General features: G+C 42.6%; 1 protein-coding gene across 7 annotated transcripts in view; it reads left to right on the plus strand.

Annotated features, from left to right (window-relative positions):
- LOC116845424 (nuclear receptor coactivator 3) overlaps positions 1-23,023 on the plus strand; it is a 140,607-nt gene that overhangs the window by 93,365 nt on the left and 24,219 nt on the right. For all 7 annotated transcript variants that reach the window (XM_032818091.1, XM_032818090.1, XM_032818085.1 and 4 more), the window contains 2 exons: positions 9,450-9,560; positions 12,559-12,697. In XM_032818091.1, the coding sequence (XP_032673982.1) occupies positions 9,450-9,560; positions 12,559-12,697 (250 nt within the window). The remainder of the gene's footprint in view (positions 1-9,449; positions 9,561-12,558; positions 12,698-23,023) is intronic.

Consider the following 23,023-nt stretch of genomic DNA (forward strand, 5'->3'; position numbering starts at 1 on the left):
AACTATAGATGACAACTATACTCGCAGAGACAACTTTATAGTAAAAATTATTATAGGATTTTGTAACCGACATTCTGTAATAATTTATCATTCTTTGATTTCATATGTGCTATTTATATTTAGGAAATGTGCTGTTAAAACATTCGCTATGTTTGCAGCGAAATTAAGTATATTCTTTAGCAAGATAAATCTTACTGGCAGTCTACTCTTGTGGGCTATTAAAAACGTAGTAAAATTGGGAAGAATTTGTATGAAAGAAAACTATAATATTCTCTCAGGAGTTTTGTACATGTAGAATCGCAATATATAATTTCATAAATCGCATTGCAGTTACTGCAATCAGAACAACAAAAGAATTGAAAGACTGAAAGACCAACATAGAAAATTAAAGGACTACATACTCGTCACTATTTAGCTTTGGTTGCAATAATCACAAAATAGTTCATTAAACACTAATTCCAATTAGAAAACTCGTATAACTGTTACCTATTTTTTTTCAGAGTGTACGTCGACTTCTTGTCGAGCGTAAGACGTTATCGCCTTGTTACATTATCTTAACGAATAAATTAATTTTGCGCCGCGACTTTTCGCGCGAGACTGCTTATAATAGACCATGATAAAGTACACGCGCAAAAGTATAATAAGACGTGCCGTAATAAGGCACATACATCTACGAACTGCTATAGCAATTAACGTTCCTTCTCTCGAGAGCTCCACACGCTACCGTCAATATGTAATACGTAAATAATCCTCGCGATTATTTGTGGTCCACTTTGCATCTCTCTTCTCTCGTTACTCCGCTTCTTCCTCCCTCCCTCTCTCTCTCTCTCTTTCTCTCTCTCTCTTTCTCTCTCTCTCTCTCTCTCTTTCTTTCTCTCTCTTTCATATACGGATATTCACCCTAGCAGGCTGAAAAATGTTTATTTCAGTCTGTAATTCTCTCCTGATCGGCGCTTCGCACGCCGTTCTTTCCGTCCATTTGCCGGCGCGAAGCAGCGTGACGTCGATCGTAGAGCCGGTCCGGCTCCTACCAAAATGTCCGATTATTCTATCAAGGCGGTTCAAGGCCGAACTTTCGATCCATCGCCACGTCTGCGAATGTTGCATTATTGCGCGTTTATCACGCTAAGAGCGAGCAAGCGCACGAAGCGCGACCACTCGTCGCTCGAGCGGGACTAATAATACGAAATTATAACGCCAAGCGTGCGCGCGCGAGACATTATTTTTAACATTTGTCCCGGACGAAAGTTGGTGGACACACACAGACAGACCTGCCGCATGACGATCGCCCATCGTCTTCAGGTCGTCGAGAGTCGGGCGCACAACTCCCGAATTGTGCACGGAAAGAAAATTTCGTAATAAAAATTGTTACAGAGAACTCTGTAACCGAGGAATAGATCGATATTCCTCGATAGATCCATATTCGTGCAGTAATGCACGATCCTATCATGTGCTTACATTTTAGGGACTGAAATGTATTATCAAAACACTTGCTATGTTTCTAACGAAATTCACTATGTTCTTCAACAAGACAGACTTCATTTGACAGTCTACGCCTGGACTACTGAAAGCATAGTAAAGCATAGTAAAATTAAAATTCATACGAAAGAAAAATATGACATTCTCTCCGTGTAGCGTCGTTTCGAACGCGACGCTCGCGATTCGATCGATCGATTGATAAGCGTTTCGTTAATTCAAATGGCGCCATATAATAACTCGCCGAACGCGACTACGTTTGTTCCACGTCGCAAAAATAACGTCGCGTTGCGTTCACCTCGCGCGATTGTATACTTTAGAGATAGCGAAATCGCGACGCTGCCATGAGGACCGTCGTCGTAACATTGGCGTGCGCGGCGGCTGTTCCAGTCTCATCTCGGAATTTCCAATCGTTTCGTCTCTTTCAGCTCGAGCCCGGTGCGACACGATTCTTCACCTTCGTGGAACGCGTCATCGCGGCGAAACCGTCTTGATCTGATCTATTTTCTTTCCTCTCGCGTTTTTTTTTTATGCTAGATGTCTAGTGGGACGTTGGTCTTGACGATTCTGGGTCAAGAGAATTAGGGCAATCGTGTCATTGTGACTTTGTTTTCTCAAGATAATAACGCTATCTCGCTGGTCTCGACGATTTGGCGCGTTTATCGAATTTAGAGAATTTTCGTTCGTTGACAGAGAGGCAAAAGGGGGACTTTGACTGTGAAAAATAAAAGAAAAAAAAAAGAGAAGGATTCACGAGCAACACTGTCGAAAGTTGGATACTTGCGAACTTGATTTCGATTGCTGCTGACCATGAGAGTAGCAGATAATAATTTCGCGTTTGGTTATAGACGGCGGAGTATTACGCAATTATTTGACAACGTTTAAAGTAATTACCGATAATCTTATATCGCTGCACGTGTAATTTGATATTTCTTATAATGACATTCTCATTGAGAAATCAGTGGCACTCGCGGAAGACTCGAAGCCATTTCGGCGATACGTCACGCGCGTAAATCACTGCAGCAAATTTTTCGATTAGATCCAGGTTGAGGAAAAGTCTCGTAAAAGTTGTATGCTCGGTTAATTAGCAACCAAATGTTGCGTTAATTAAGCGATCGGCCAACATGTCATGCGAGTAATATTTATCAATTACTGACAGCTCTCGAGCGTGTGCGTGTTTCGCTTGATCACGGATTCGCCGAGGGCTTTTTGCGACCAACCGATCGCGCGAACGTGATTTCCGAATAATCCTACTCGGGGGAAAAGTCGATTGCGCAACGATCGAGGAATTCGCCGTTAAAATTTAACGCGGCTGCCTGCAATAATTAGTGGAGACATATCGCGCCGTATATGTTGCACGCCTCGAATGCTGAATTCGTCGAAATGACTTTTCATACGCGACACACGTACTGGCTCTTAAACGTACACACACGTGCTCACGCACACACGAGAACGCGTTTTGGCCGAATCGGTTGCTGCTTACCGACTAACGAGCTTTAAATTGCAGTATTTTATGCGCGGACATTTACGATTCCCTCGGCCGATTTTTTGTCACGTCGTGCCGAAATCCGAAACCGATTATGAAGTGACGCAAGGATTGCTTGTGCGCGCGTTATCGTCGATTTTTTCGAATTAAAACAGTCACTCTCAGACACCAGACGTCGCGTGCGACGGCGTATTACTCTTTCTTTCCTTTCTTTCCCTTTTTTTTTGCACGGAGAGGATTTTATGCTAAAGATTACCATAGAATTTTGTAGCTGAGAAATAGATCGACATTCTGTCGTGATTGATTATCCTTGCATTTCACATGTGATACGTACATTTTTGGGACGAAATAATTGAAATAATAAAATATTTACTAATCATGATTTATGCTAAAAAATAATTAGAAGTGTTAAAAAATAATAAGAAGTTTGCAATGTTTCCAAACAAAATTTATCGTGTTCTTTAGCAAGATGAACCAACAAACTGACAGTCTGTTCTTGCGCTACTAAATAAAAGGAGGAGGGCATACTAGGTGGCGGCGGGACGCCGTGCGTTCGAAATCTGCGTATCTTTTCGTTCTAGAGAGAGAAAAAATATCGAGAGCACGGTTTTGCTAGGCCGGGTCTCGAACCTGAATCTTTCGCTTGCCGGATGACTGCTCTAAACCACTGAGTTACCTGACGTCCCACGCCTACGATACTCTCCTCTCCCTAGATAACGCTCAGAGATGCCGTTCGGAAGCGACATCCTCTGAGCGCGATCCCGAGCGCACGGCGACTACAGAGAGAAACAATGTTACCGTACCAAATGGTACAGCTGTCAGTCTCTCAAAGTCAAAGGTTGCTATCCTTTAAGACCTGCTGTCCATGTATGCCCGTTTCCACCGTTGCCTTTCCTCATCCGGTGCAAATAATACAAATAAGCTCCGGGGTCGACACCAAATTTTTGGCAGCCCCCGAGTGCTTGGACGCAATGCGCCATGGAGGATCTACCATAGAAGGAGAAGGGCATACTAAGGTGGCGGCGGGACGCCGTGCGTTCGAGATCTGCGTATCTTTTCGTTCCAGAGAGAGAAAAAATATCGAGAGCACGGTTTTGGTAGGTTGGGACTCGAACCCGGGTCTTTCGCTTGCCGGACGACTGCTCTAAACCACTGAGCTACCTGTTCTATGCCTACGACACTCTCCTCTCCCTAACGTTCAGAGATGCCGTTCGGAAGCGACATATTAAAATCGAAAAGAATTTATATGAAAAGAAACTCTAATATTCTCCCCGTGTACTGCGCCGACAATGTGATCCGACGTTGATAATTATGTTGCACGCCTTTGGGTGTAAAATTACGCATCCGTCTGTCGGCCAGAGCGCGCAGAAATATTATTCTTCATCGCAGTTTTTCGGAGTTGCGCCGTTGTTATTTCTTTTTCGTGTTCCCAGCCTTTGTCATTTTTTAATACTCAACACTGCACGTATATCTCCTCGCGATCGATCAAACCGTGAATTAAATCTTGTTAAAAAGCGTGGCGCACAAATCAGGTGTTAATTCCAGCGAGGTAACGTGCGACATTAAAGAAAAATGAATGCGTTTAGTTGGTATGCGTGTGTGCACAGTAGTGCCGCTTGTGCGGGATTTCAAAGGCTGTCACACACTGCGCGTACGCGGAACGAGGAAGAGAAGGGGGGAGGGAGAGGCGGAACTCGCGGAATCTTTTTGCCTTCCTACGCGCGCGCTAATTCGTCTTTACGAAATTTAATTCCCAGTGCAGACACCATTTTACACACGACCGGTTGAATTAAATGAGAAAGAAAATAATTATTTTGCCGTCCTGACGTCTCGTGTGTTCTCCATTCGCGATAAACCAGCGAGGACGATAAGGAGAGCGTAATCACGTATGGGCGTAACATTATCATATTCTTGAAAGGAGTGCGAAGTGCGAGGAGGCACCGTGTGCGCACTTGAGTCGCATTCGTCTTCGCTCGATCCAAACGTAACGAAGAGCTTGTGCAGAGTCCAGTCGAGGAAGAACGGTCTCGTTATTCCGTGGGATCCGAGCGACTGAAAAGTAAAAATGCGCGCGCGTTGACCAGAAAGGTGTGATGTAATGTGTCTAATTTCTGATACAGTAACCCGAGCTCATTGCAACTCGTTAATCACGTTATCGGCACGCCGATAAATTAACGAACGACTACGACGAGTCGCGCCAGGGGGGTAACGCGTTCGCCCGAGCGCGCTGTGAATAGTGTATCCATCCGAGTAAAAATGTAACCAGCCGACCTGTGAGTCAAAAGCCAAGTGGTGTGTATACAAGGCTAGATAAAATTTTCTAGCTGGTTACACTGGTCCGTTTCGGCTGCTTATTCACTGAAATGTGGAATCAGGTTTGTGATTTAGTCCCTGTTTAGCCATTACATTAAATATAATAGACGGTGCTCTGTTTATTCTAAAATAAACAATATAGCTACTATCATATCAGTGATATTTTAAAATCAAGTACACTGAGAGAAATAGCTTGATGAGTGACACTATACTCGTCTTATGAAAGTAATATGGTGAATTTATATGCGATATGTGGTTCACATATTCAATATTCTGATTACGATGCTTCGACGCATCTGGCAGTCAATACCGAGACATTTAGTTGTAGATATTTAGACAGTTTAGTAATTTTATCTAGACGTGTGATACTATTGACGCGATAGTTAATTGTTATTCGCTACGATGTTTCCTTTTTCATCTATATTAATTTGTAAAGACGTCGGTGCTATAAAAGAGTAGAAGCTGAAACCGTCAGATATTTGGAAGAATGAAATTTCTTAAAATATGTCGACGAATTTAGAAGTAAATATATGAAGATTATATACAGTAAGTATATGAAAATTATATATATATATATATATATATATATATATATATATATATATATAATATGGTTAGATTTTATTATTTCAATTATCAATTATATGCTGTACCAGACGATTTGGTAAACATATTTAAGCATTACTGTAATACTACTTAGACAATGCGCTCACCAGATAGTTTGGTATCATTGACTAAATATCTTGTTACACGATTATTCACCATACCGTTTGATAAACCTAAATAGAATTCTGGTTAGTATCATCAGACATTTCCCTCAGTGTAGTACATCAAAATTCAAGAGGCTTTTACTTAAGCCTCTTGTTTTTCATTGCATCTTATAGGGAGCGGTATCTTATAGGGAATAGAACAAGTCGCCTCTCGTGGCCTCTATTATCGCTCGCGATAGCTACGCACGATTTGCAGTTCGCGGGAAATCGCGGGTGAATCGATTATTCACTCGCGTCGGCGCGCTATAAAGCTCGTATCACATCAGTGATCGTTTGTCGGATTGACGACTCTAAAATAGAGAGCGTTGTTCAATCGGCAGCCACTAATCTCAATTGGTGGCTGCTCTGCTCCGATTGGTAAAAAAGTAGTTGCTAATCGTAATCCACTCGACATGCGTAGTCTGATACGGGCTTAAGATATTCACGTGGAATCTACGTCTATCGCGATTGTGTAAAGCGGAGCAAACAAGTAATTTCGCGTATAAAGCTGCGTAAGCTATTATCTCAGACGAGCGCCTTGATACAATATGACTCTGTTTGTTCTGCTTGACATGTATACAGAGTGTCCTAGAATTAACCATGATCTTTCAGTCACGGACAATAAGACAAAGCGGTCTGAAGCGCTCGTTATTTCAATGACGACGAGACATGGCGCGCTGGTCGAGTGGTATCGAGAATCGGAGGATTCTTGAGGAACACGAGGAGCAGGTCGAGGTTTTGTGTTTTGACGATTCAGGATGAAATCTAATTGTCGAGCTACTCGATATCGAGATTCAGCAACTTGCAGGGAACGCAATAGAGGGAAAGTGCAGAGACACGCGTCCGGTATAGGACACAGGCTAACTTCCGGTACATAGACATACACACCCTGTAGTGCTCCGCAGCATTTATTATTATTGCGCGCGCGGGTATTATCTTTAGGCACTTCGTTAGCGGCCGATTCCCCGGTTTATTATAACGCTGCCGGCGTGTGTCGCCATAAAGGAATTTTATCGATTCGGGGGAAACGAACCGAAAAGGCATACACAAAGGGCGAAGGGAGGCCTCGCCGCGCCATTCGCGCGATGATAAACTGACCGACGGAGGGAAAGAGAGAGAGAGGGAGAGAGAGAGAAAGAAAGAGGAGAAGGGGGAGAGATAGAGAGAGAGAGAGCGACAGAAAAAAAAACGATCTCAAGGAATCGCACGCTGCATTACATCGCGGTTAGTCCGAGGCATTATTTCGAGTCGCTCTTGCGTCGCGCGTATTTATAGCGGGTGGTAGCCGGTGAATCCGATTTCGCCGCGGAAAGAGGAAATGATCTCGCGCGATAAGGTAGATGTTTCGAGGTTGTATGATATGCGAAAGCTCAGAAGGCATTTGGAAAGTACACGAACTCTATTAGAACCTCATCATTGTCCTGATCAGGCTAAGGAATCGGTATAAGGTGATGTTATCGGGTTGATCTGATAAATCGTGCGAGGCAGGATGGCAATCAGGATCTTATTAATAACTAGCCAAAACTATCCGGCGTTGTTCGGTTATTACAAAGTGTCAAGAGGTTGAAATTAGGGGAATGTTCAAGATGAAGTGTCCAGATTGTACAGTAACCCATATTTTCCGCAGCGTCCTAGAGAGTAACTATGCAAAATTTGGTCCAGATTGGTCAAAAAGATTTAGGAATATACAGACAGACATAGTGTTTTATACATTAATAATAAGGATTATTAATTTCTAGGATTTTATTAATAATCAAGACCTGATAACGTAACCTTATACAAGCTAGATAATTGATTGGTATCAATGGTTCTTGATCAGAACCATGCGAGACATATTTGGGAAAAGTTCGCAATGTGAAACTGCGTCCGCCCTTTTGTCGTTTCATGACACTCTTCAATCATTTGTGACACAGTCTAAAAGTGTTTTATTATATGTATTATTATATTTCAGGTATACAAAAGATCGAAATTACATTACGTGTAATAAAATTCTTTTTCGTGGCAAAAGAAATTTACTTTCGCAGACAAGTAGAGTCCTTTTGGACGTGAAGTATAAATTTTGGATTTGATTTTTGACGCATTTTTCGAGTTTATTATATTCCCCAAATATTCCCTTAGGTAAAGAGCTACTTTTGTATAACCGGTACTCGCGCAAGTACGTAAGTCGTATTGTCTTCGATCGCCGAACAATTCGATACTCGGCAATTTTTCCGGATGGCGCGCTTTGTCGATAGCGCGCGGGCACGCGTGGGTATCGTCGATTTCCTTTCAATAATGCCGAGAGCTCACTGTTCATAAAGTCCTTTTTATCGACTCCGTTTACCGAGCATAATGTGCTTCGTCTCGGAGGTGCTTTCATCGATTCGAGGCAAACGAGCCACGGGAGTATGAAGAGCAGGAGAGAAACGTCAGTGGCGGCACGTACGCGAATATGCGTTGTGTGTGCATGTAACGTGACGGAGAATCTGGATACGCATGGCAGAGGAGGGAGGCGGGAGAGATTAGAGGGACCGCACGCGCGGCTTTCCTCCACGTGCATCAAATTAGTTAAGCACCAGCAAATTATTCGAAGGCGGTTCGTCTTCACAATGAGATAAAATTCCGTGGAAGTTATCTTCAGTAGAAGCAATGACATACGTGATAGGGATATTTCAGATATCTGAAAGATATCAGATATCAGATGCTCTATGAAAAACCGGTATTTTATTTCTTCTTTTCGGTACTGTTCGAGTAGATCTGATTATTGTGTTATCAATGTTATTTCGGTGTCGATATCTAGACGGCGATATTGAATCGAGCATTTTTGAAGAATCTTCTGTTAGGCGATCAATTTTTTCCTATCAGTCGCGTGCGCGCATTAAACATGTATCCTACTCTCTAAATTTCTTGAAGTGGAATCCCTTCAAAACGAGTGAAAAGTGGCGGTATTTTCACTCGAAGCTGTGGTAAAAATATCGCTATTCGGGAGAGTGAATATTTCACTTTAGCTGAAACAGTGGCTCGATATGACTGAATATTTCAGTCGATTGAAATAAATATGTTCATGCAACGATGGAGTATACACCAGATTCACTTTTCGATTTCGAGTGAAAATATTTACTCGATGATTCAAAATGGAGAATTTAATCTATACGAATAATAAACCGATCGAATTCGAGTGACTCGGTGGCCACTTACAGTGATTTCTCTATTTCTTACAGTGAAATTTCGCTCCAAGAAATTCGGAAAGTACATTTAAACGGTGTGAGCCAATTTCTATGCATATTTCCTTGAACTTATTTAATTTCGCAAAGCAGGTGCAAAATGCATCGTTAGAATTGTATTTGAAACTGTTGCAATTACTGAGACTATTGTACTGAAACATTGCTTTTGACGCGCGTTTGTACTGTGTTCCTATAATCGCGAATTTCGCTCTTGTGTTGCAGGCCTGGCCCGTGTGAACTGCAAGACCCGCAGTTGTGGGTCAAAATGAGTGCGATTACTGGCAGCATTACGAAGAAAAGAAAGAAATCCGATGCGAAGCCTCAGTCGCAGATGTGAGTACAATTTCCTGCCGTTTGTCGCGCTTCAAGATACGATGAGCTCGGATCCGCAATTTGGGCGGTATAGTGAGCGATAAGTACTCGCGTTTCGTTCTGTACGTTTTGGCATTGAACGCGGCACTCTCTAGAAAGAAGTGATCTACGTCGCGTATCTGCGTCATACAATTTCATTTATCGGAGGAGTTCATTTATCTGTCACGTCGCGACAGGACAGAAATTATAATAACGATAACGTTAAATTACGTTTATATAGATAATGAAAAGCACGCAATACTCTCTCGAATCCTCCTTTTTTTATTATATAACTTGACCTTTCATTACTACGTGACTCGATTTGCGCCGGCATCGGTAATTAGCGGTATTATTTATGAGAATAATCACAATATCTATCGAACGCAAGCTAACGGAGGGCAAATATCGAAACTCCAATGTCGATATTTAAAGCATTGGTTCTCAGACCGGAGGTATCAGCAAACGGGAGAAAAGTCGTGATATATTTGAAGTTAAGGTTTAAATTGCACGTCGTGAGTGTTCAGGTTCATTCCTTACTTAGGAAAATTTAGATTTTTTCTCTAATGTCGGTACAATTATGAAATTGACTTAACGTGAGCAAAATAAAAAATTCTAGAAAGATATGTTGGTGGAGCGCTGATAACTCATAATTATCGAATAACGTCCTTCAGGGAAAAAAAGGAACTCTGCTTCGCAAAGCTCGAGGAAACTCGGCAGATTTGGCGAGACTGAGGACGACAGTTCTGGGTTGGAATATTAATTTCTTGTTGAATCTTTGTTCAACGGGTCTTGTCCGAAGTGTCAAGCATAGCGCGAGATCTAAAAGTTTGGGAACCCCTGATTTAAATGCTCGACGATGCGTGCACGCCAGCAGCCATGCCGCAATCCGTTCCCGTCCAATTTGCTAAAGAGCTTATCGTTCCGATCGAATTATTAATGGCAAACATAAACGCGTGAGTTTTTGAGCGTTCGCCACCGATTGAGCAGACTTTAATATCAAAGTAATATTTGTTTAATGTCGCGCCCCAATGAAGTTTCACGAAATTATATGCGTCAATTGCATCTTTATTTGCGTTTGCACTCAACATCCAGAAAATTCAATCGTTATTCTTACAATTGTCCTTATTATATTAACAAACTTGCGGAAGAGTGGCCCGACTTGCGTTTCTAAATTTTGCGAAACATTCGTAAAATGAAACTGTTATCACATATAAAAGTATCAAAAAGCTAAATCAAACGAATTTCTTCTCTAATAGAGAGTTGACATTTTCTACGTCGTTACGACTGAATGATTAATTAGTAATCGTAGAGGAAAATCAAAGTGAGGAAAATCGTACGTGTTAAAAGTAAGAGTTTCGTGGCGAATTTTTCAATATCCCGTTTAGTCAGGAAAATAACAATTTCCCCGCGCGAGATTCGTCTCTCTGACTTTTGCAACGCGCAAAATCGAGCTCGCCGTGTCTTGCATCGCTCTTGGTTTCAATCTGGCGACGTTCGTTCGCTCACTTTGTCGCGAGGAGCACACACGCGGCGAGGAGGTAGTAAGACAGCCGTATTGGGGTATTAAAATAGCAGAGTAGCGTTAGCAAAGTGAGAGTCACTGCCGAGCCGGCGTGACGTCACACAAGGTCAACCGAGCGTTTCAACGGGACTGAAGTTGATTCAGCATCTAATGATTTTCCTTCGTTAAAAATTGCCGAATCTCTCTTCTCTTTCGTTGGAATCTCGCGACGCGATATTTGCGGGATGCAGCGGAGAATCCGCGTCTTATCTCAACGACGAATTCGTCGCGATCGTGATTAACGATCAATCGGGCGCCGCGATGTTTTCTCAACTGAAACGGGAGAGTCGCGATTGAGTAACGAGACTTACCAGCACACAAGTTCTCTCGCACGCATTCGAGGCGCGTGTTTGCTCTCCGCGAAATTTCGATCTCGACTATTCTTTTCCTTTTTTTTTCTCTTTCTTTTTTCATCGCCGAGACACAAACTCGCGATGCGCTCGATAAATTTGCGAGAGTTAGCGGCCGCTGTTTCGGGCGTCGTTTCCGGGCAGCTGGAAGTCGGTTAAGCGGGATCTGTTATTAAAATTGTGCAACAAAGTGTTAAAAGCGCAACGCGAACGGCGCACCGCGCTGTGTCGGAACGCGGATTTACGAGTGTGTTACGCATTCTTGGACGGACCGGCCACTTTGCTTATCACGAGTGAGGGCATTCTCGGGCGCGATAAAACTGGCGAAATCATGGCCGTAAAAGTAATAGCGACGTGTGTCCCGTGTGTTTATCAGGTTTACTTGAGTAATTAACGAGTGTGAGGATTTTCTTCGTGAAACAAGAACGCCGGTCTCTTATTTGCGACAAAGCGCGAATTGACGACCAGGTAACAGCTAAAGTTAATAACGGGATTATTCTCTCCCTATTGTCTCGAGTTCAGTAGCGTTTTGCAAGTTCACATATTCCTGTAGAACGAACATTCTAATTTATTATTAAAACAATATCTTCTTGATACTCTTATATATAATTATACTATGTGAAAGAAGGAATATCTAGAAAATAAGAAATATTTATATTCGGAGTGTGGGTACTAACAACATATTTATTTTAATCTAAATTCTTTTATTTAAATATAGAATAAATAATTGCTTTCATGAAAAGCTTAGGGTTCTAAGAAAACGTATATTTAATCTATTACTTAATATTGAAAAATATTTTAAATTATGATATAAGTAAAAAATTGTGTTGTTAATATCTGCCGAATAAATATTGTTCATTTCTTATATATTTCTTCTGCCAGTGCATCGATTATTATGCATGTTTCTCGATATTAATTTCCATTATAATGAAGTACAACATTTTTCTCGAACTTGATTCTCTTTTAGACGGTTTTATATATCACGCACGAAAATACCGGCGATCGAATTTTAAAGCGTTGTTCGTCTGGCGTCGTAAGTGCGTTAATTCTCCATTTCGATTGTTTGCAGTAACAAGTGCCTTAACGAAAAAAGACGACGGACCCAAGAGAACTTGTATATCGATGAGCTTGCCGAGCTGATTTCCGCCACGGACATGAGCTCTGGCAAGACTGACAAATGTCAGATCCTTCAGAAAACCGTCGAGCAGGTAAGAAGACAGATTTCTCTCTCGTCTCTCCCTTGTGTATCGATGATTGATAACAACATCGCCGTCGCATGCCGGAGCATGCCAGCGATATTTGCAATCGTATATTTTATTTTTCTTCCCCGGCGATAAAGCGTGTATCGGTGTGCGAGTGGCAGGATTAGAAAACGAGAAAAATTACGCGGATGGCAATATTTAAACACTTGAGCAAATAGAAAGCAAAAATATCATAGAGCAATAAAAAGGATAAGTAAGAAAGAAAAACGTAATTCTTGTCATTGTGACATACGTGGCGAAAAAGTTGACAGTTTTTATTACATATTAATAAATTATATTAATATGTAATAAATTAATTAATATTATATTAATAAATTATATATTAATAAATTATATTAAATATTAATACATTTTATATCGAGTTTCTTGAATATAATTACTTTAGTGGGAGATAAAATTAAAATTTTAATTAGTTAAAATGAGAGTTTTGAAAATTCATAGAAAACACTCACATTTTGCTCGCAGAATAATATACAGTTTTATTGTTCTCTCGGGCCGTAAAATTAAAGATAACTGCTTGGTATTAAGGGAAAATGGCGATTTTATTGTCGCCAAAGGAGACTTTATACAGAGCCTTCCTTGCCGGATAGGAACAATAAAATATCTTAGATTAATAACACGATCCTAGTCCTTTAAGTAACTCGACTCGAGTAAATGCGTACACATTTTATGTACATTGTGTCCTCTTATCCAAAATAAAAAGGTACGAGGACGATTATACGTCCCGTATAATTTAGGTAAATAGATGACGGCAGACAGAAGGGGCCGTCCAGAAAGATTGTTTTTTATCGGGATTCCTACTTTTTTCCCGCGGAAAAATCGATCGGTAAATATCGAACGTAGATCGGCCTTGTTTGCGGATCGCGCGCGTTCGTGAAAGGAAACCCACGCGCGCAAGACCCGGTGAAATATTTGGAAAAGCACTCAGGATTATTGGGAGATTTGCGGGCGGTGTAGGGAGGGTGGATCTCATAAAGGTCGTCGTGTTTTATAGATGACACATGTGTTTCCGCGACAATCTACGAAACGAAGGAGGGAGGGAGGTACGCGGACGGCGTTTTCGAAAGTGACATTACATCGTCGGCTTAATGAGAAGAGTTCTCGTAACATTAAAAAAAAACTCGTTCTTGACGGGTTTCGATACGCCAGCGCTCTTCGGTAGCAACCAATCACCTTGCGAAATACGAGGCAATGTTGCAAATCTCTACGTCTATAACTCAATTTATTGTTATGTTCGGAATGTACTGCTAGATATAAGCAAGTTATATAACTTGAAATTTGATTCCATTACACACACGTGTGTGTAAAAGATTCTATGTTGAGTTTCAACACAGAAGCTCTCACACGTGTGTGTAAAATGAGTAAAATTTCACATGACACAGTATCCCCTCAGTGCAATTTTTAATGTTCATAATGTTTCGTGTTCTCGAATTGTAAATGTCAGAGAAGAAGATAATGTGCGTAGTGACGGTGATTGTTGTGTGTAAAATATCCCAAACAGGTTTGACTTTGTTTCCGAAGGAGTCTTACGTCTTCGCGAATATTTGTTCGCAATATCCGCCGTGAGACTTTAATCTCGGCGCTAAACAGCCTGACAATTAAACGTTTTCTAAGGCAGTATTGACAATCAATGCGGACACTTCTATTCCTGTTATTTCTCTCGAAAGTTGCTCATCGCAACTGTTTAATTTTCAACGACATGTAACTCAGTAATTACATCTTGCATGAAGTTTCCTCTGAAGAGAGATTACAACCGATCTAAGGATGAAACCATCATCATTGATATTTGCGTAATATATCAGCCGTGCTCGTGACAGATTTATGACTAATGAAACCGCATCCTTTTCCCTATCGAGGGTATCAATTAATTATTGCGTGTGACTGTGTATTTTTTCTTATACCATTTACCGTTCAAGAGTAGGCTCGCGAGTCGAGCTGATTCATCGAAGCTTCCACTTCCGCGGATACGATAAATAAATTAAACGCGTCAATTTCATAGTTTTTACATTGCCAACACTCAATATTTTAATGATTAATTGGACATCTTTCATTAAATCGCATGAGATTTTCCTACACTGAGAGAAAAATATTTAAGAAGTGAAAAATACTTATTCGATAATACTGATAATACATTGTCACGATTGTTTATTCTATTTAAATAAAAGAACTTGGATTTATAAGTAAGCGTGTTATTAATACCTGAATTAATTAGCCGAATAAATATTTTTCCGATATTTTTTTTCTCAATATATCCTTGCGTCAATTCTCTCTTGTGAAAGTTTAGGTATACATTTTTAACTGCTAATTTTCCAGAACTACCGCTGTTTCAATATTTTTCTTGAGGAAAAATTAACTCGCGAACTGATCAGAGCTCGTGCAAGCAAGCAAGCAAGCGCGAGGCTCGCAACAAGTATGCCCACTAACACACCGCACACGTATTATTACAGTTGCGCTGTATTATATGCGGCGCAGACGGTCGTGACATCGTTCAGATAACCCGGCGTTTCGCTCGAGCTGCTCGAGACGGACGAGGTGTCCGAGTAATCCGAGAGATTTCGAGCGACCTGATGAATTCGGTCGACCTCACCGATTTTTCGGGCAGCCCGATGCCTCTTTTTTCGACGCAACCCGATCCGCTTCTTTCACCTGGCGGCTATTCTATCGTCTTTCCCAGCTTAGATCGAAGCCCGAGCGTGACGTTCGCGTATTTAGTCTTCTTGGCTCGAGTTGAATCAACAAAAGAAAAGAATCGATTGTGCGCGCACGAGATGAGACGACGCGAGAGACAGACAGACTCTTTTATATACTTTTGTTTGTTTCGAGTCTAATTGCACTTTCAGGCTGATTTGCATGATTTACATATATTTTCGCGCAATGCCGTGCGCATTTTGCAGTTCCACGTTTTTTTGCGATAAGCTCGACTCGATTTTCCGTTTCCGTTTTATTTACCATCGCCGCCCGACGATCGCATCGTTTGCTCCGCTCGAAAGGTCAAAGACGCAATTACGCTACGATATTTCTTTTCAGCCGATACGCGATTAATTCGCTAACGATACTCACCGATAATTACGGGTCCCGGGGCCTTTGTTAAGCTGTGGCCGTGCGATCATTGGCTAAACACGAAGCAGCAGTTGCATAACGGCCGGCTAAGGCTAAGCCCTTGACTCACTAGTCGGTGGTACGATCGACCGAGGTTGTGCGCTTCCCCATTGGCGAACCAACGGTCCGGACCGGCCGCGATTTTGGAGCCTAGAAATTTTAGGAGTCGATAATGTGTCGTAACTGTGTCTAATGGCGAACGAAGGCCCCGCGCCTTCGGACTGAAATTTTAAGAGGTTTCTTCTTTTTCTCTTTATTTCTCAAATACGGCCGAGCAACATTGGCTCGTCTCACAAAGAGAAACATATTACGCGTGATGTTTTCGAGAAAACACTATTAAGACGTGAAGAGGGCGCCAAATTCTAACGAAAACAAGATATATACTCTTGATTTCAAAACGGTTTAAATACTTTTTACTCGATGCAGTTTGAATTACGTAGCTGATAGTTTATTTATTTTCTGGAATTTTTCGAAAACATTCTTTGGATCTTTGGATCGGTTGCGACCTGGAATATATAGAGAAAAGCGTTTAAACCGTACATCTTTTTTGCTGAGTTATAAACACTTGCTTACTTAAAAAGAAACAGGTGCACATTTGATGGAAGAAAGAAGAGAAGAGAACTGGTGCAACCTAGTACGATTAAGTGTATTAATAGTGTCCTTTTTAAGTGTAGAAAAGTGTAACGTGTACGCCACCTCTAGGCTCTCAACGTGTATTATAGATTCGGTCCCCTCGGATAAATACGCATCCGAGAGCCTATGGTGGCACGCACATCAACACCTTTTTACACTCAATAAAGACGTCATTAACATGGACGTAAGAATACATGGACGGAGCGAATTGTTGCGGGGGTGAAGCCCAAAGGGTGAAGGGAATGATTGTAATGGAGTTGATATACTAAAATGATGACGGTTGCTGTTTTTATACAAAATTTCTATACCAACATGGCCGCGACCCCTCTTGCCCTTTAATTCCGATCTACAACAGATGTAGTAAGCCTTAAGAAATTGACCAATCACAGTCGATTATTCTCCTCAAATTTGACTGTTATTGATCAATTTCTTAAAGCTTAAATCACCTATTATAGATCGGGACTTAGGCTTCACAGTGCCTCGTCTATAATCGTACTTTTCGTTCCGTCCTTATATTCTTAGATTCGATCTACAATAGATGGAGTAAGGAGTAGAAGTAGGAGTAAGAAATAAAAAAGTAGTGAGCAAATTGGCCAATTCCATTCTCACGATTCAAGAATAATCGATTGTGATTGGTCCATTTACTTACTGCTTATTTCTTACTCCTACTCCTTACTCCATCTATTGTAGATCGGGCTTTATGTCCATGGTCATTAATATGTCTCATTGTACAAGGAGTGCAGCAAAAAAGAACCGGTTACTTATCAAAACGCACAACGTGCATTTTCCCGACACGCGCTACCCAACATTTTAAAAATTGCGATATCAGACTTAACAAGTCCCTTTTGTCCTGTCTAGGAACAGATTTATTGACAAATATGACTCAACAACAATATAGATATTATATTAATTACGCGCAAGTCAGACAAGTCTCCGATACTAATCTATATCTTAAAAGTGTTGATACCATTCGGTGTCTCCCGAGGGATTCGAGCTGCGTTTGGCAGATGGTGCGAGCTGCCTTTGCTTCCAGAAATTCATCTTCGCGACTGCTTAATGATATACCCATAACCGAATGTTACGACTGGTAATGGGCGAATCGAGAATCGAATTCGCAGTGGTGTCGGGGCCAACTTCATACAGCTGCGCTCAGCTGCTGCGCGCGGCCGAGTTTCGTAGTTCGTAGACTGCAAGCTGTGTTCGGCCGCGTTCGTCCGACCGACCGACCGACCAACCGACCGACCAACCGACCGACCGACCGACCGACCGACCGACCGACCGACCAACCGACCGATTGTCGCTACCGGCATGGTGGAGGGGTATAGGGAAGAAAGGGGATCGACTTCCCGTCTGTCCTCTCTTGTGTAGCATGTTAGTCGTGCCATTTGCAGGAAAGCACGTGTTTGAGTCCTCGTGCGACAGACAATACCGATGAGCCAGCCGCGCCATGAGAAGAGTGTCTTTCTCTCCGTCGTCATCGTCGACTGGAAAAAAGGTAAGGAGAAAAGGGAAAGTGAGAGGGAGAAGAGAAATTTCGTCACGAAGGATTCGCACTCTTCGTCTTGCGAATCAAAAAGACGTGTCGTGGACGGTCGAGTTTTTCGCACGCGACGAATCGCTGTTCCCATCCCGAGAGTTTGTCACGTGACCTTGAGTGACGTCACCGAGGCCAATAGGAAACCTTCCAAACGGCGCCGCTATAACTCGAGCTACCTGAGCGAAAGAGGAAATGAGAGAAACGGAGGGAAAGAAAGGCAGAGAGAGGGAGAGAGAACGTGAGCGAGAGTTCGCCTTGTGACGTCATCTGCGCGGTGGCGTTATGCGCAGCGGCCCGGCGATACGCGATCGAGGTAGTCAATTGAAAATTTCTAGCGAGAAGATACACATGCAGCTTCTCTCGACCCGCTTATCTCATAAACAGCTTCCCTGCTGCCCCTCCACCTGATATCTCGCTATTTGTTTATCGGACCGTTGGAGATTCCGCTCGCGATGACGACGACATCATCAGGATGAAGGAGTCGCGCAGGACCGGCTTCGATACAATTTGCGCCCCGTCCAGCAAAAAGTATGATATTGTAATATTACTCTACGTTACATATCCGGTAAAGGTGCGAAGTTCTAATATTGCTTCACGTTACGCACATCAAAAATCACGAAATTTAATTCGGAAATTCTTGATAGCTTTATCTATTCTCGTCCTTAATCGTTCTTATTCTCTCTTAAAATGGGGGCTCTTATCGCGATAGCCTTAAGCCGCCCCTGAGATTGCGATGTGCGTTATTCGCGGCTCGAAAGAGAAGACATCTCTTTGTCGTCGCGTTTTCTTTTTCTTCTCGCCGTTCGATCGGCGAGATCGTGGAAACGCCACGACGGAAAACCAAAGAGGAATTTATCACAGGCGACGTGTGACGCGACGCGACGCGACACGACGCTGCTCGTCAGGGGAAACGTGCGCGCGGCACATACTCCGCGTACTCCCGCGTGTATACGTACATACGCCCGTACACGTGTGTGCATTCGCGATATGTACGTACATATATATATATATACGTACACTCACGTTCGCCGTTTCCAGCGGAGGAGCGACTAGCGGCAACGTCGCACATATACACACCGTTTGTCGGACTCGGCCGCGCCGGCTGGAGTCACCGACTTTTCGAGGCCACGACGGCCGCGCTATGTGCCGCACACTCTCAGATCGCACTGTGCCGATTACGGCTGCGCGATCTATCGGCGCCGCGAGATACGAGCTCAAGGACGCGCCTTTTCCACGCGACCGTGAATTCCGGTCGGCCGGTAACGCAGGAATTCCGGCAGCGTATAATTCCGCGCGCGCGCTCGTTGTCGTCGTCGTGAGTCGAGACACTGCTGGCGCCGTATCTGGATCGTCTGAAATAGTAATTCGCGACAACGCGATCTTCTCCCGAGACGACGGTCGTTGTAAACTAGGAACGCGGTAAGTGGGTCTAGTTTTATGAGGGTACAACTAGATCTTGATCCTGACAACTTCAGGGACAATATTCATAAGTCGGTATTCATAGTCTGATCTTATATTTAAGATCATTTTAAGTGCTGTCTTAAGATGTCATGAACACTCAATCACAGAGCCATATTCGCATCTTAAAACATTACTTAAGACGGTCTTGTAATAAGATTCGACTATGAATACCGGCCATAGTCGGATTTTATGTTTAAGATCATCTTAAGTTCATCTTCAGATATTCTATAATCAATGAAATAATTCGTACAACATCTGAAAGTTAACTTAAAACGACCTTAAGATTCGATTACAAAATATATTTGTCACACTCGTTGCACCAGTTTGCATCAGCTCGGACAGTTCAGTTGGACAATCTATTGTTAGAGAAGATATCCTATCGTCGATTGTTTCAACGGGTAATGCCTTTCTGGATGTTTTCGAATCTAATGCGTTATCTTGAGATAAGAATTAATAGCGTTTTCAAGCGATTAATGGCATCATAAGCTATACCTAACCAATATAGAGCTTATAATATGATTAAACGCTATCGAAATGATTTAAAGTCGTTTTAGTCGAAAATACGGAGACAGAGTTTGGACTTCGAATTTTTTGAGGAATTAGTTCTTAAAATCCCTTTAGACACATAGTTGAACACCCAGTACAATGCGATGTGCTCCACTTGCGCTTTTACGTCGTTCAAGTCGCGTTGAGAATGATAATGAAGCTGCGGCTGATAATGGAAATGAGGGAGAGATAATCTTAAACGCGCGTTGAATCGTTTCTTATGTTCTGCCGCACGAAACGATCTTCCGCGAGGAGAAAGTGTTTCGGCGCGATTCCTTTCACGGTGATGACATTGCGTGACGTAATTACATTACTAATCGTAATGTTAGTTCGACGTCATGTAAACGATATAAAAGCTCCCATTTAGACTTGATTTATATTTATATTATTTACAGGAATAATATTTACAAACAAATATTGAATACATTATGAATACCTGAACACTCACTGGACCTACGGTGATTTTCTTCAAATTCTAGCTAAGTTGATCAATCGACGATCAACTCAGTCGGCAGCATTGTCAACATAAGAGACAGTTTTCGATTAAATACAGAATTCTCATGTTCTCTTTGTACGGTGTGTATTTAAAATTTCTATCAGTCAAGTATTAACTGCTTTATTCTGTTAACGTGTGCAGAATTGTTAATTCGTTGCTTATGGTCAGCTGACAAATTACGTGGGATTTATGTTTGTAACTATCGATTATAAACTGGGGTTTAGGGAAGGGTATCTTCAGTGTCGTTATAAACGTCGAGCGTCGCGTTTACGTCCGTGCATCATAGTTGCTATTATTCAAGGAAAACTGCAACGACATTTTACATATTACTCAGAAGTGGTACTATTTGTGTAAAGGCATAAATTTTCATACGAGGAGGAGAATAATGTTGTCCGAGCAGATTCGTCGGGCAAAGTAAGTTCTCGCGACGATAGTGCTGCTCGATTTGCACTTTAAAATACAGCGCGCGCACGTCGTCGTCGTCCACGTGTCTCGTGCACGCGCGCACCCAGCGACGTGGTTTATCGAGTTACGTAGCTTTCACTGCATGCGTTACATTTGGGCAACGACTTTCTTGGGCTCGCCTCGGACACTTCCTAAAGTCCTGAGTGGTGTCGTTGTTTCGTTAGCGCGGTCTGACGCAATGACGGATAACAGACGCGCGCGCGACGGCTAATGGACTGTGCACACAGTACAAAAACCGAGCCGATGCACACATACACGCATGCATTCGCGCACACACGTGCGGCCCGTAGCCCGTTCTCCTCAGGTTCGTATACTCGCTTAAACCCTTCATCCGGTAAAGTAAATTTCAGCTTCGCGTACCGAGAAGCGGCCTCCTCTGGTCTCCTCTCTGAGATCGGGGCTACGTGAATAAGTGAGATTAAATTTCTAGATTCTTCTCTCCTGTAGCACGATGATGCTGTTCAGTCTACTTTCCTCGAATAGCGCTCGCTAGAATCGATCTGAAAGTTGGAAAAATGCAATACTCTAATCAAATTTTGAGACCAGTTGTCTGAAAGGATCAGAGATTTAACTCTCCGCGGCAAAAGCACTCCAGCGATACATGTGTCGATCTGCATCGCGGGGGAATTCGCGATTGAATCGATTTTTCGCAAATTGCGCGCTCAATTTTTGTCGTGAGCTTGGAATTTTCCTAGATGATCTTCTCAGCTTTCGCGACAGTAGGTGAAAGTGGCCTGTTCTTTTTAGCTGAGTCAGTGCCGCACAGGTCATTCGTACCTTTTCCCTTTAACGCTAGGTTAAACATAGGTATATCATTTGCATTATGTACCTGTTTAAAGGCAAAAAGTGCAACCCAGCTGTGAGCTAAAAAGGACAGACCTAGCGTTATCTACCTGACTTCACCTACACGGTGCACCAACGCGTATTCTTCCATTTGAGCTACGAACGTTCGAGTATCAAGATCAGTAATCTCGAGTATTGAGAAATAAAGAACGAAGCGTAAGTAATAAAAAGCGACTTGGAAGCCACGTTACATTACGTTCGGTCGTGCTCACTTTTTTTCATAAACTGTATTTTTCTCATCACTTGCCATGATCACAACATTCCTCGCACTATTGACTCAATTCGATGTATTTTTTATCTACCACTTCTCTATTGATATATCGCGTGTCTTTCTCCCATCTATCCGCTCTCTTGTGTCGTTGCTACAGTCGCTATTGGTAGCCTCTCCATAACGACAAATCTGTTTCGACATGTAGAAACAACGTTGCCGGATGTCTAACGATAAATTCTGTCCTACCACCGAGCGGATTATTTGTTTCGTATCTCTGGCGTGCGATACCATCTCTTATTTCACTGATATCACACGCCTCGTAAAAGTGATGCGCGGCCGTATATCGCGCGTGTGAACATTGCCTATCAACAATTTACCACTTTAACCGTTCCGCCCTCATATATTTTCGAATGTTTCATTTTATTACGCACACGTGCACGTACACGTGTTTTACACCGCGCGCACGCCGAACCAGGAAGAGCGCGTGTGCGGTGCGATGCATGTAGGGTGGTTCTAGCCAATTCTGCGAAACGTTGCGTTTGCAAATCCGCAAGGTACTTTCGCTTGGAAGCAGAGTAAGCCGACACCGCACCGCGTTTTGCATTTGACGAGACCGAGGAGAGATCAAAACATGATAAAACACATGTCGTTAACGAATTAGGTAGGTTTCACTGGAATCAACAGGAAGACTTAAAGACAGACAGACAGCCACGTCGGGCTTACACACAATATAAAAACGACATGAATTGGAATTGGCGAGATTTTCGGTCGCAACATGATTTCGCGCGTCCCATTCGCGGCGTGACATCATTTGAAAACGACTTGTTATAGCATCGTAATCGCGCCGACGTATCTCGCTTTCGCTCGCGCGGCGGCTGCGACGAGGTGCGTGTGTCGAGATGCACACAAAAAGCGGTGTCAGTCGTTTTCTCGCATTATCACGTCACGCATAACTTGAACGGCGCGATGGAAATGCGCCAC

Source organism: Odontomachus brunneus, unplaced genomic scaffold, assembly GCF_010583005.1.
Source record: "Odontomachus brunneus isolate Ranch 3 - 2012 unplaced genomic scaffold, Obru_v1 Obru_scaffold_052, whole genome shotgun sequence".
In the NCBI taxonomy this organism is placed as follows: Eukaryota; Metazoa; Arthropoda; class Insecta; order Hymenoptera; family Formicidae; genus Odontomachus; species Odontomachus brunneus.